General features: G+C 45.6%; 1 protein-coding gene across 2 annotated transcripts in view; it reads left to right on the top strand.

Moving 5' to 3' along the window:
* Cdh5 (cadherin 5) overlaps positions 1 to 14,869 on the top strand; it is a 39,077-nt gene extending 24,208 nt beyond the window's left edge. The window contains exons 5-12 of one of the 2 annotated variants that reach the window (XM_087594401.1): positions 988 to 1,152; positions 2,227 to 2,414; positions 3,787 to 4,037; positions 7,584 to 7,726; positions 8,676 to 8,800; positions 9,142 to 9,250; positions 10,961 to 11,206; positions 12,764 to 14,869. In XM_087594401.1, the coding sequence (XP_087450527.1) occupies positions 988 to 1,152; positions 2,227 to 2,414; positions 3,787 to 4,037; positions 7,584 to 7,726; positions 8,676 to 8,800; positions 9,142 to 9,250; positions 10,961 to 11,206; positions 12,764 to 13,284 (1,748 nt within the window). In that variant the 3' untranslated portion in view covers positions 13,285 to 14,869. 2 annotated transcript variants of the gene reach the window in all.
* Positions 14,870 to 15,225: the final 356 nt, after the last annotated feature.

Raw genomic sequence — 15,225 nt, 5'->3', positions numbered from 1 at the left:
GGAATTAGATTTTGCATAGGCACAGCCATGCCACATAATTTTTTTGTGCCTCGTTAAGAGAAAACTTTAGACCAATTAAATTTTATCGAGTTTAATTTTTGCAAAGAACAGTTCACAAATTGGGACACCCCAGAAGCCAAACAAGTTCAGAGAAACCCCAGGGCTGCCACATAGTTGGGTGATATTTATAGTGCAGGGAAGAAAAAAAAAACCTGCAGTCTAGAAACAGCTCGGTCGTTTCCAGCTGGGGTGTCTGCTTTATTTGAATAGCTTTGAACAGGTGGCAGCCTATGATTAACTGAAGCCCAGCTGCTGTGATTGGCTGAGCATACTCCTAAGTTAGGGCTTTAGTTTATTTACATGCTACTAGGTTGCAGTTCATCACAGGATTCAAGTCTGCAAGTACAGAAGGCTTCTCAGGCCAAATTTGGTGTTTAACAAATTTAAAAAACTGTAAGAACCGAACCGCGGAAGCAAGAAAGAAGGCCAGTTAGTCTAGCCAGACACACTTGTCTTCCAGAAGATGAGCAAATACACAGAGCAACTGGTACTTCTAAGGGCACCAAGAGATATGTCACTAATCTATCACAGCACTCGTAGCACTAAAAAGGGCAGCCACTTCTGCATATGTCAATACAGACATCATTAATCGAGTACAGCACTCTCAGTTCTAAGACACAGCATAGCCAATCATATTTATGTGTACCAGGGCAGACATCACTAATCTATCTCACTCTGAGTCTGGAATTGGCAGTATGGTCTTTCTCAACATTACATTCTCTTTGGCTAGGAACAATACTGAACCATACATTTGGCCAACTTTTAGCCATACAGGGCAAGGTATGGAGGCAGTGGACTATAGTTCTAGGGATCTCAATCTCAGATATATAGTGGAGTCACCGGTGTATTTCTGAAAGGATCTTGGCATTCAGATTTTCTCAAGGCTCCTCAGGTAACACAATATCTGTTGGGTCACTTTCTTTTCAGGACTCATTTTCACAAAGGACAAAAACTTGGACAGAGAGACACGGGCTGAATACAAGATCGTGGTGGAAGCACAAGATGCCCAGGGTCTGCGGGGAGAGTCAGGCACAGCCACTGTGCTGATCAGATTGGAAGACATCAATGACAACTTCCCCATCTTTACTCAGTGTAAGCCCCTCTCATAGGCCCTTAAGTAGACAGGGGCTGAGACGATCCAGATTCAGTGATTTGGGAGCTCTCAGACAGTGCCCCAAATCTCTCTACTTCTTGCCATATCCCAGGGCACTTCTGAAGCCAGAATATAGAGACCCTGGTGCATCCTAATGCCTTGCTCTCCAAGTCACCCAACTGTCCACTGCTGAGTCCTTCACAGACCAGATTTAAAAAAAAAATCACAGCCTTGCTGATAGCACTGCAATGCTTCAAGTCCCATTGTGAGACAAAAGCAATTTCGCCCAGATCCTCTGAGACTGAGGGCCCAGCTATAAAATCCCAGAGAATAGGGTACAACCAAAGCCTGCTGTAAACATGCCTACAAATTGATTTTCCCTTTAGAAACTGTGTGTCAAGAGCTTTTCCTGTGCTCCGAGTGAGAGAGGCAGGAAAAGTAAGTTGGTATGTTCATGGAACCCACTAGCTATGTGGAAATTCAGGCCTCAGCTGACCCCCAAATTATCTAGTTCTAAAGTAGCTCTATTACTTCCTGAAGGCAAGATTTGTCTCTCTTGTCTATTGATGTTCCAATGTACAGAATGAGCTAACTCCCTGCTAGCTTGACAGATGGGCAAAAGGCAAGGCAGGCCTCCTTATCTTCGGACCCAGAATCACACAATCCTAAGTTTCTTGCCTGTTTTCTGTAGCAAAATATGGTTTGATACCCAGATAGGTGGCAGCAGATGCCTGTGACCCTAGCATTGAAGAGACAGAGACAGGAGATTTGCAAGTTCAAACCCACCTTGGGCTACAGAGCAAGCCTCAATCTCAAAATTCCAAAGGCTAGGGGAATAGTTCAGTGATAGAGTGCTTGCCTAGCCTGGGTAAGACCCTTGGTAAAATTTCTATTGTTTGTGTGTGCATACGTGCATGCATGTGTATGATAATATGAAGGGACAATGTGTGCATGTGGTGTGTGTGTGTGTGTGTGTGTGTGTGTGTGTGTGTGTGTGTGTGAGATAATATGAAGAGACAATTGTCTTATCTATCTCATTAACTCTTTGCGGTATCCTATGCTCACCTCATCAGCCACATACACATTTTCGGTGCCTGAAGATATCCGTGTGGGCAAGCCCTTGGGCTCTCTCTCTGTTGAGGACCCAGATGAGCCTCAGAACCGGATGACCAAATACAGCATCATGCAGGGCGAGTACAGGGACACCTTCACCATTGAGACAGACCCCGACCGTAATGAGGGTATCATCAAACCCACAAAGGTACGTTGACCTGCAGAACTGAATCCATTCATGGGCTGTGGACTTTGCAGTATCCAAAGGACATGCTCAGGGATCACTTCTGAGCCACAGGCCATTGAAGGAGTATGCTCTTGTTCAGCTCAGAGTTGGCCAGGAGTTCCTGGAGACTATAGCCCACAGTCTCAGCCTGAGTTATTCCAGAGATACAGCAGAGGCAATACTTTGGGTGTGAAATGTTTATCTGGGTAGTATTCCCTAGAAGCCTCAGGCGCAAGGATAGGTGGCAATCACTGATAAACAGGTACAAGTGGAGCCCAGAGTATGTCTCAGAGTTGCAGCAGGAAGATCGGGCTCTGGGCTAAGCAGCCACAAACCCTGCAGTGCTGACAGACAACACTTGTTCTAGTCTCACTTCTCATGTTGTGATAAAATAACCTTGACCAAAAGTAACTTTGGAGAAGAAAGACTGTTTTTGATTTACAATTCCAAGTTGAGTCCATTGTTAAGGAAAAGTCACAGTGGCAGAAACTTGAGACAACTGGTCACATCACATCCACAGTCAAAATCAGAAGGAAATGAATGCACTCAGCTAGTTTTCTCCTCTCATACAGTTCAGGACCAGGCCTAGGGAATGGTGCTGCCCACAATGGACTGGGTCCATTAACAATCAAGATAATCCCCCACAGACAAACCCATACGTAACCTGATCTAGACAGTTCCTCAGTTGAGGTTCCCTTCTCAGGTGATTTCAGATTATACAGCAAGTTGACATTTAAAAACTCACCAGCACTGTGCCCCCAACATTAACTCCCTGTGTCCCAATAGTAGAAATCTATCAGCATATGTAAAGAATGTATAACTAAGGGCACAAGTAGCCATGAACAGTGGCTTCTGTGACAGCAAGCAGTCTGACTTACTGAATCTAGAAGAGTAGGGAGAGGAAGGAGCCTTATGCTTCCAGAATTTTAAAGTAGAGGACTGAGAATGCACAGACAGCCACCAGAGTCCACAAAGCTCTCAGACAATAGGGAAGATAGGCATACAAACAACAACAAAAAATGTAACTGGTGTATTCAAGGCTGCACAATAATGCCAGACAAGAAGGTGTTGCCCCTTGCTGAGAAGGTCTCTTACTAACTGCTCAACAGCAAATTACTACTCATTCCTCAGGATGAACAGGAAGAAATTTGCTAGGCAGACAAACACAGGAGAAGTCTCTTGAGCAAAACCAGGAAAGTTACTCCCTTTGAACAGAACCACTAGGGTATTGCCCCCTTGAGAGAAGGACTGGGATTGGGCATGTCCTTGATTCATAGAACAGGCTCAGGTACAGAGGTGGTACCATTCAAACGAAATGGGCTAAAACCAGTCACTATACTTCCTGCCCATGCAGCCCCTGGACTATGAACTCATCCAGCAGTACACGTTCCACATCGAGGCCACAGACCCCACTATCAGACTCGGATACCTGAGCAGCACTGCGGGCAAAAACAAAGCCAAGATCATCATCAATGTCCTAGATGTGGATGAGCCCCCTGTCTTCCAGCGACGCTTCTACCACTTCCACCTGCCCGAAAACAAGAAGAAACCACTGATTGGCACTGTGGTGGCCAAAGACCCCGACAAGGCTCAACGCAGCATAGGGTAAAGAAGTGTGGGCATGAAGTGATGATGCCATGGTGATCCTAGCATGGTCATTCTTATGCCTAATGGTCTCAGACTAGGGCTCAGAGAAGGACATGGTCTTGCCAAAACTCCATGGAAAGATGCTGAGGCTAAACCTTGGCTCTTTCTACTAACACTCTTCTCCCACCAGCTCCTGTCTTGTCTCTCTTGTCTGGTCCAGGCCATCCTCTGTTTTTTAAAGGACTTTGGACCTTGACTTACATAGTTCCTGTCTAATGATGCCATCAAAAGGAATGGCTTACCTGAAGCCCCATCACCAAAACTAGTTTAGAGAGATTTCTCCCAAGACACAAAGCCAGAGTGTTGCTTTCACTTGGTGAAACTATACACTTCTATAAAGAGATCTATGGTAGTTCCTGCTCCCACCAGATTCTCAGGTGGGCTGAGTATCCTTTCCTTCCCTTCATGGCCACACAAATGTACCAATGCACTGATGCTGCGTTTGTTGTTACTGTTTGTGTTTTCGCTGCTGTTTTCCTTGGATCATGTTCCGCACAGTCCATCAATACTTGTTCCTAGTTCGTTTCCCATTACTACAACTTCATAGCATGGGTTGGATAATTTATGAGCCACAGAGCTCTATTTATCTTAAGGGTCTAAAGGCTTGGAAATCCAAGGGCATGGTGCCAGCACCTGATTGCCATCTAATGAGGTTTTACTTGCTGTAACATGGTGAGACCTAATAGCTTGCCAGTGTAGGTCTTTCTTCACCTTCTTATAAAGCCACTAATCCACCGTGGGGACCCCTCATGACCCAATCCTAATCCTAATGGTAATTACCTCCCAAGAGCTTAATCTCCAAATACCACAAATACATGCATCTGTGGATAGAGTTTCTAATACGTGGACTTTGGAGGGTGTGGAATGAGACATTCAGCCCCATGTCCTTGTTCCTCTGACTTAACTAAATTTCCCTCCTCTACCCTCTGGGACAAAGGGAATACATAGATCTGCTCAGACTTCCTAATATTTGGTAGTAAGAATGAATTCAATCCAATCCAATTTTATCCCACACATGAAGCCAGCTGTGCCAGGCCTGTTGACGTCATTATTTCATCACTGGCGTTATATATTTAAGTTCTTACCCATCCTTGACCCTACCTCTGAATTCCCCACTCTGCCTGCTCCTCTGTGACACTCTGCTTCAATGCAACAGCTTTCTGCTGACTCGAACCCTTCTCTCTCTGCATTTTTATCTAATCCGAAACGACCATTCTCACACTCGAGTATATTTTTTTCTCCTTTTTTTTAAAGATAGGGTCTATGTAGCCTCGACTGGCCTTGAACTGCTGTAATCCTATCACTTCCTCTTTAGTACCAAAATTACAGCATACATTCCACCATACTTGGCTTCATAAAAGTAGTTTTCATATAGTTTTAAAATATATTTATATCCTAATGAGGTATTTTTTATTTTATTCCTCTTTTCTGTCTTTATTCTGTGTGTAAGAGGTGGTATGTGCCACAGTACAAATGTAGAGGTCAGAAGTAACCCATGGGAGTCAGTTTTCTCCTTGGACCATGTGAGACCATGGAATAGAACTCGGGTTATCAGGCTTGGCCACAGATACCTTTGCCCACTGAGCCGTTTTGACAACCCAAGAATTGATTTTATATATTGATTTTGGAAAATCTTTATTTACAATACAAACACTGGTCAAGAGCCTCCCAAGCACCCTACCTTTCAGACCACACCCCCAGGCTTCTGCTACCTTCTCCCCCCACCCCCATTTTCAGACAGGGTCTCAGTAAGTGGACCAATCCAGCCATGAACTCACACGATGGCCCAGACAGATCTTGAGGTTCTGCCTCAGCTTCCTGGAATTTCAGGCCTGCATCACCAGGCCTGGCAGTATTAGGTCTTCTTGTTGAGAACAAAGCAAGCCTTTCCAGTTTGGGTCCACCTCACGCATGTGGGGACCCAATCTCACTGTCATCTATTCCAAGTGATTTATAATTATAACTTTGGCTGTTTCTTTGGTTGGGGACTTTATTGACTTGGGTTTGCTTGGTTTGGTTTTCTTGTACTAGTGCTGTGGGGATTGAGGGTGGTCTAATATGTTCTGTGACATAATACAGTTGTATTTCACCCATTTTCTTTTTACCGAAATATCAATACTTCTGTATTTTAATTTTTCTGTCCAGTTAACTAAGATCTACCACTATTTTACCTTCATTTATGTCCTATAACTTCTTTGTCCAGTGCAAGGGCTAAAAGCCAGGGTCTGTGCACACAGAGCCAGTGCTCCACAGCTGAGTGCAGGACCTGCAATTCTGCACCTCTGTGAAACCATCTAGTTTGTTCTCATGCTTTTGGTCCCCAGTGCCACACCATGTGACATTAAGCTTGTTGTTTCTGTTTGATAAATTCTCCGACTTTTACTTCTGACTTTTCTAGATTGCATGGCTTTAAGCTGTCTCTTGAAAACAGCACTCAGTTGGGCTGGCTTTTTAATCTCAACAGAGTTTGTGTTCGGCCTGCTTGCTGTTTTCATCCTCAGTACTGGGCTTGATCTCACTTGTCTTGTTTTATATGTCCTATTTCTCAGATGGGACAGGTTTCCTCTTGTGCCTCATCTTTCTATAACCCTCCTTTTTTTTCTCATAGACATTTGACCGCAGATTTACTTCTGTCTACAAAATCTTAAATGTTTTCTAATGAAAAGCATCACTCATGCATGCTTCAACAACTTCATTTCAGTTCCTCCCAAACCAGGTTTCTACTTTTGATTAGGACAACTTTTAAAGCTTCAAAACAATTTCTTCTGTGCATAATCAGAACCTATCTTTGTGAATGATGTACTTGTACAATCTCCAGGTCATAGACTTTTCTTCAAAAGTTCCACCAGTGTGTTCTAGCATTCACCTTTGTGGGAACATCTGGAGTGGGTCTAATTTCCCTTTCCTCTTAGGGAATCTACTTTTCGTTCGTGAGAGTCTGAACCCTTCAGTTTTCTCACATCACTGGGACATTCAAAGGACTAACAGAATATGCCTAATTATTGCTATTTTTTATAGTTATGTCAAAATATTGCTTAATCTGTAGACATAGGCCTTCTTCCTATCAAAAAAGCATATTATATTTTGTGTTACTTTTTTTGCCATGGCTTTTCAGTAGTAGCAACAACCTTCTCTCTCTCTCTCTCTCTCTCTCTCTCTCTCTCTCTCTCTCTCTCTCTGTCTCTCTCTCTCTGTCACACACACACACACACACACACACACACACACACTCCAACTGCAGTGTAAGTGATTTTAAAGTTACTTAGTTTGAAATGCAGCTGGGTGGAGTCTTGGGTACCCCATCCAATCATAAGATAACACATCCTTCAGGTCAAGCATCCTCCTGCTTTGGGAACATGTACAGGCTACTCACTCGGGGTGGTAAGTGTAGGGAACACTAGAAAGGGGTATGGGGAAGGATACAGGGGTCAAATTCTCTGTCATGGTGAGGACTTTGGAAACAGCAAGGGACAAGGAAAGCCATGAACCCATTTCTCCTGACAGATACTCCATCCGCAAGACCAGTGACAGAGGCCAATACTTCCGAATAACCAAACAAGGGAACATCTATAATGAGAAAGAACTGGACAGAGAAACCCACGCCTGGTATAACCTGACTGTGGAGGCCAACGAATTGGATTCTAGGGGTGAGTGGCCCCACTTTCCAAGCTACCTGGGCCCTTTCTTTTCCTTCATTCTTTCAAAACCGACATGACTCTTCATTCCGGATCTCTAAATGTATTCTAAGGGCCCCAGGGAAACATTCTCTGATTGGGGTAGTTTGACCTTCCATTTCTAAATGTGCTCCTTGGACCACCATCATATAGAGCACCCAAAACCTTGTCGGAAGGACAGAATAATAAGAGTACCACCTTAGACTGAATGCATCATAGTTTAAGAAGCTCTGTGATAAAACACACTGTTCAAGTGTCTCTGTGATGAGACTCAGCAAAGGCACATGCTACACACAGACTTTCTGAGGGTTTGGTCCAGAGAACACAGAGAGCCTCGAAGGCTGTGCATGGAACAAATGCTGCACGATTCTTAGTGTCAAACACATTTGGCAAACACTCCTTTGTGCACAAAAAAAGTTATGTGTGCACCAGTGAAAGAGCCAAGAAGCAGCTCTCAAAGGTAGAGATTATAACGTTCTGCAACAATTGGTATGAATTCTGACAGAAGTAAGGGGAGTTGTAACAATCACCCAGCAAACTAGTGTTCGATTTCCCACAGCAACCAGGTCCCATGGGGGTTCCTGAGAGGGGACAACATTACTTTTAAAAGTGCATGATTATGTGTCCGATTGCATTGTTTTAATCAATTGTATCTGTTTGCTTGATTTACTTACTAACTCTTTTACAACCTCTTCAGATGTGCTGAGGATGGTTAGCTCTTGAATTCTTATCAGCAAGTTTGCTTACATATGAAGGTCTACCCCCCACATTGTCCTCCTCCCATTCTAATGTCATCTTTGGCCTTTCCTCCTTAAAAAAAAAATGGCCTCCACCACACTTTGCCCCAGGACTGTCCATCAAAACATCTTCAGAGGCCAGCATCAGCTGGGCCCAGTATAATGACAAGCTGTCTCCCCTGCAGGTAACCCTGTAGGTAAAGAATCCATTGTACAGGTTTACATTGAAGTTTTGGATGAGAATGACAACGCCCCAGAATTTGCCCAGCCCTACGAACCTAAAGTATGTGAGAATGCTGCCCAGGGCAAGGTGAGTTGGCCTCGAGTGGAGGAGATGGGGGACCAAGAAGTAGTGTGTTTTCAGGTAGATGACTTGGGAGAAAACCTTCCTGCCCACCTAGAGTTACCTAAGTATAAAGTAACTACATAACAACCCTGAATAAAGTGCTATTCCCATTTTTCAGGCGGGGAAATGGAGGCTCTAGGAGTGTCTGAAGAATAGGTCAGGGATATGTGAGTGCAGGATGGTAGTAAGACAAAGTGTCTTGGGGGAGACCATAGTGCCGCAGGTGACAGGCAGCCACAGCCTTGTCTAAACCCATCCTTGAACCCGGAAACCACACTGATCCTTCCCCATCTCTCACATTCCAGCTGGTAGTACAGATCTCTGCAACAGACAAGGACGTGGTGCCAGTAAACACAAAGTTCAAGTTTGCCCTGAAGAACGAGGACAGCAACTTCACCCTCATCAACAACCACGGTAAGCCGCAGAGCAGGCGGTCGGCTCTTAGAAGGTCAGAGGTGTCGGTTAAAAGTCTTGAAGCACTAAGATCAAGTACTAGTCCAACATGGGGTGACAGGTCTCCAGAGGGTCTTTTAAGTTATGGAGTGTTCTGTACAACTTTCACCACGTAGATTGCACAGTTGGTCTATGTTGTAGTTGAAGCCTCCTGGCCAGGCTTCATGGTCCATAGGACATAATCCAGAGGGTCACCATTACCCTAAAGAGGCTTCATTGAAGAGGAACACAGAATGGATACAGGGATGCAGGCAGCCAGCTCAGCCAAACTATCTAAAGGCTCCTTCTAATACTGGGATCATTCCAAAGATCTCAAACTTGGAAATAGGAAGTCATAAACCCCAGAAATGTGATGAGCTTTGTTTGCAGTTCAGCTAGAACGGGTATCAACCATAAAGTGTTCCCTGAACAGGATCCGGTCCACCAATCACATCATATTACAGCATATCTATTCAGCCAGTCAGAAACCAGAGAGTCTTGTGAGGTCAGTAGTGGCCAGTCAGAGGCCTGGTGAAGATCTACTTCGTAGAGTGATGACCCTAAGCTGATTTCCATCTGAAAGTGGCCAGGCTTCCACAGCCTCTAAGAAAAATGTACACCCTCAGGTATGACTATAGCAACTGTTCATCCGAACATGGGAGGAAATCTCCCTGTCCCTTACTGATGACACAATGAGGGTCCCATACTGAAACAGCCCATTGTCATCTTTGGGGAAAACTAGGGAAGAGGGTCCCTGAGAGTGAGGGGCATATATAGGCAATCAGCCACAGATGCATCAAGCAAGATGAGCATCATGGCCCACAGAATGAGGAAGGCAGCCATGCTGTGCTGACAGTTAATGACTCAACTCAATACTCAGAAAATGTCATTGCAAAAATACCCATCATCCCATTCCCTTTGTGTACCTTGAACGAACTAAGAACTGGGATCCATTAGGGAAAATTTAGGAGCTACCCCAAACTCATATCCCATGTGCAACAGGAAGCAGGTCTGTTGGTCTCAGAGTCGTTTGCATACAAATGTTCTATATATTGGAGTCTCTCATTTCTCCCAATTTGCTTTTGGCTGTGTGGCTAAGTAAGTCCTCTGACCATTAGTGTTACAACCTCCCAGGAACCTACAAAAAAAAAAAAAAAAAAGTAGACCATCTCTCCTTTGCCCATAGCCACTGAGTACTGAATAGCAGTGACAGCAGTGTGTGTGTGTGTGTGTGTGTGTGTGTGTGTGTGTCTGTGTGTCTGTGTGTGCGTGTGTCTGTGCGTGTGTCTGTGTGTGTGTGTCTGTGTGTGTCTGTGTCTGTGTGTGTCTGTGTGTGTGTGTGTGTGTGTGTGTGTGTGTGTGTGTGTGTGTGTGTGTGTGTAAAATAATACAGCAATGAGCTGAGCAAAAGCCCCTGTTGGGATGGGTTTGGAGAAAGTAATGTGTACCCACTGACCACAGAAACAGAAAATTGGGGTCTTACACTCTGACTTGGCCACCCTTAGGCTGGGTCAAAGCAGCCACCCAAGTACATCCTCTGCAAAGGGACAAGCCTGTGCTTAAAGGGTTCAAACATGAGGCCGGGAAACAAAGAGGGCAATGAAATCACGCAGAAAGAGGCAGCTTCCCCCCATGGGACAAGAGGGCAGGTGCTCCTGGCAGAGCCTCACTCTGTGGTCTTGATGCTTGCAGACAATACCGCCAACATCACAGTCAAGTATGGACAGTTTAATCGGGAGCATACCAAGTTCCACTACCTGCCTGTGCTCATCTCCGACAATGGGATGCCCAGCCTGACTGGAACCGGCACGCTAACAGTGGCTGTGTGCAAATGCAACGAACAGGGCGAGTTCACCTTCTGTGAGGAGATGGCCGCACAGGCGGGTGTCAGCATCCAGGCACTGGTAGCCATCTTTCTGTGCATCCTCACCATCACAGGTCAGTGTCTCATAGACAGGGAGGAGACATTAAGAGGGCTTCAGAGAAGAGGCAGGGTTCTGGCCCTATCCTGCACTACTCTGGAGTTCACAGTTCTTGTATGTATAGGATACAGAGATATAAATAGGTAACCCCACTAACCTGGTGCTATATGGAATAAGGGAAAGGAGGATGAGCCATAAAATCATTCTTCAAGCTAACTCCATTTCAAATTAACCTGGTGTATTGCAGTGACAGGGTCACTAGCATGTGTCAAGCACCAGGTTCAATATCACCTTCAATTTCAAAACAAAAAAGAAAATGAATCTACACTTGGCATTCCTTCATTTGCTAAATATATTTTGAGTGCATACTATATTCTGGGTGTTGTTTGGGGCACCGATGTACATTAAAATGATTATTTACTGTATTACTCATCTATTTTGAGACAAGATCTCACTGTACAGCCCCTGACTGGCCTGGAACTCACTCTGTAGAGCATGTGGACCTCCAATTCACTTGCTTTTGCCCTCAGAGTGCTGGGATTAAAGGTGTGTGCCACCATTTCTAGCTTTAATTGTTTCTGAAATTCCTTTATAATGGAAAGTTTTGAGACTTCTAGCCTGGAATGTCGCTGGAGGGTTTTTTTTGCTTTTTTAGAATTCCTCCAGAGTCCATTTTTGCTTTGGTTTGCATTTTTTTGTTTTGTTTTGTTTTGCTTTTGCTTTTGCTTTTGCTTTTGTTTCATTTTGAGCCTTGTCACTTTGGGGCACTTTAGGCTTCACCTAGGTCTGACATTGCCTAAGAAACAGATCTCAGACAAGGCTTTGTGAAGAGCAAGCTGCCAGGAAAGGCATTTTACACTAGCACCCAGCAGAGTCTGACTTCTCCCATTGAGAGCGGATGTTCCTTCTTGAAAGTACTTTCTCTATGCTGTACCAGCCCTGAGGCGCACACAGAGAAGCGAGGATGTCATGAGGTACAGGCAGCCTTTGCTCCAGGCCTCTGAACTTCCCACTGTGTGTGTTCATTTCCTGGACCTCTGTGCCAGAGACATTAGAGACTGACTTCTCTTTCATGGATGATGGTGGTGGTGGTGGTGGTGGTGGTGGTGGTGGTGGTGGTGGTGGTGGTGGTGGTGGTGATGATGATAATGATGATGGTGATGATGATGATGATGATGGTGATGATGATGATGAAAGTATTGATGCCACCCACATCACAGAATCGCAAAATACCAGTGTCACGGGGGCATTCAATGTATCCACACTGCAGACAGGAAAACTGGGGCTCGGGGAGGCCAGGGTCACTCTTTGTATTTAACAAATTAGTAACTAACTCAAGGCTAGAAAACTTGATGGCTTGGGTCTCATTGAGGGAGCTCTCCACAGCTCAAGGATCAGGGGACCTTCCCACACCCATTCCCACCCAGTCTTCAGTAGGGTCAATATTATGCCACTGACTTATATTTTGGGCCAAACCAAATCTGTTTGCCCAGTCATAGTAGTGGCCCTGGGAGTCTAGGCTGATCCAATGAACCTGTCTGACCCACATCTCTTCTTCGGACTTTTTGGCTAGCAGTGATCACCTTGCTGATCTTCCTGCGGAGGCGGCTCCGGAAGCAGGCACATGCTCATAGCAAGAGTGCGCTTGAGATTCATGAGCAGTTGGTCACCTACGACGAGGAGGGCGGTGGCGAGATGGACACCACAAGCTACGACGTGTCTGTGCTTAATTCTGTGCGCACCGGCTCCAACAAGCCTCTGCGGTCCACGATGGATGCCCGGCCAGCAGTATACACACAGGTGCAGAAGCCTCCACGACTGGCGCCTAGCCTGCACGGAGGGCCCAGAGAGATGGCCACCATGATCGAGGTGAAGAAAGAAGAGGCAGACAATGATGGCGGTGGTCCCCCCTACGATACACTGCACATCTACGGCTACGAGGGCACAGAGTCCATCGCAGAGTCCCTCAGCTCCCTGAGCACCAATTCCTCCGACTCTGACATCGACTATGACTTCCTCAATGACTGGGGACCCAGGTTCAAGATGCTGGCAGAGCTGTATGGCTCAGATCCTCAGGAAGAGCTCATCATCTAGGGTTTGTGGTCTTTGGGCCTGGGGACCCAATCTCATTGCAACCTGGATCAGACACCCGACATTGCCTTCCCTGATTTCCAAGGTGTGACACAGACTCTCCAACCCAGTGGCCCTTGCCTGTGGGTACCAAAGACACTTCCATCCCCAAGGTAGCAAATTTCAGGCCCCTTAAATATCCAGGAACAGAAACATATCTTATTGATGGCCACTCCAAAAAACTGGAAAAGCGAGACTAGTATTCTCTCTGGGATCCCATCCTGCCCCCCCCCCGCCACACACACACACACACACACACACACACACACACACACACACACACTCCCAATCTATTCCAGACCTCCTGTCCCTTCAAAACTGCCAAGCAAAACTGACTATGCTAAACTTCTAGTCTTCCGCAAGGGTCTCCGAGCCCCTGGTAAGGCTATCTGTCTGTCTGATGGCAGAAGACTGGATGGCATGAGCTATTGAACAGGACTTCAAGCCCAGTCCAGAGGGAGGCTGTAACTGATCCATTATGCCTGCTCTCAGGAGGCCCAGCACTGCTGAGTCTCCCTCACATCTACCCAATGCCCAGCTACTCCCCAGCCCCTCCCCAGGCCTGTCCAGGGAGGAAGGAGACAGTCAGCTGCTCCTGACCTTGGGTCCTGAGATGATCCGGCAGGCCCAGCCCTATTTACTGCTTTACTGAGCAATGACCCATTCTGTCCACTTCAGGGAAATGGCTTGTCGAATTTTGAAGCAACTGTGAATTCACCCAGGAAGGACAGTGGAGACCATAGGTGACAGGGTCATAGAGCAAGGATAGCCTCCAACCCACTCACCAGAAAGATCCCAGAAGAGCTAAGACCTGCCCGGGTTACCTGTGGGAGGTACCTGCCTCGCCTGGTCACTCACCCTTCCTTTTCTTTTGCTGTTTGCTTATCTCTTGGAGGCTCCCAAAAGGCAGCCTCCAAAAGCCTGGCCAATGCCCCAAAGCAAATGTAACTGCATCCACAGAGCCACCACACCACTTGCCTTTTGCCTAGTTGCCACATCTCAGGGAATGAACCCCAAGCCCCGGGCACGCCTTGCAGAATACAAGGCCCCTGTCCTTTTTCAGGAGCAGTGGCGTCTCTGTATCTCTCCCTTGGAGGGAGCTGAGTAACTTTCCACTGGGTCACAGCTGGAGGAAGGGACATATAGACAAAAAGAAGTCCAGGTGAGGCAGAAACATGCCGTCAGCTCACCCTCCTTTGTGGACCCTTCCCCCAACAAGGCCTCTCTGCAGGGGACTATAGATAGCACTGACATTTGTCTAATCAATAATTAGTTTCTCTTAATTTTTTTTTACTAACGACACTTATAAGTCTCTAGTTCTCACAAACATAGAATAAGGCTTGTTGCATAATAAGCAGTTTGCTATTTAGGCTAACAATTTTTTGATTCAGGTTTCTTAGTTAGATGAACAATTCCCGAAAGTTTCGATTTCCTTTTGTAGTAATTGCTGTAAGGATAATGACTATCTATTAGTCACCCTGGTGCATGAGATGTACTGTACCTTTTTTTTATATCTAAATAAAGACCTCTTGAAATTCTTCCCTTTCTAGAACTGAGAGAGCTGATTGAAACACATACTCGTGCAAGTGTGCAAATGCACACACAGTCTCATACACACAGACACGCACATACATATACAACTGCTACTGCTCTCGTCAGAGGAACTCAGATGACAAGGGAGCTTGTAAGTCACCAAGAAAGTGGATTATGGGGCTATATAAATCACTCATTGGTTAAGCTTGTTTACTGCTCTTGCAGAAAACCCAAGGTCAGTTCCCAGGATCTACGTTGGACAGTTTACCTGTAACTCTAGTTCCAGGGCATCTTCTGACCTTGGAGGACACTTGACTTTAAGCATACTTGTTCACAGATAACCAAAAGGTCTATTCTTTTAAAAGAGAAAAA

The sequence above is a fragment of the Rattus norvegicus genome, chromosome 19, assembly GCF_021556685.1.
Source record: "Rattus norvegicus strain SHRSP/BbbUtx chromosome 19, alternate assembly SHRSP_T2T, whole genome shotgun sequence".
In the NCBI taxonomy this organism is placed as follows: Eukaryota; Metazoa; Chordata; class Mammalia; order Rodentia; family Muridae; genus Rattus; species Rattus norvegicus.
This window is presented reverse-complemented; position numbering and strand designations above follow the sequence as displayed.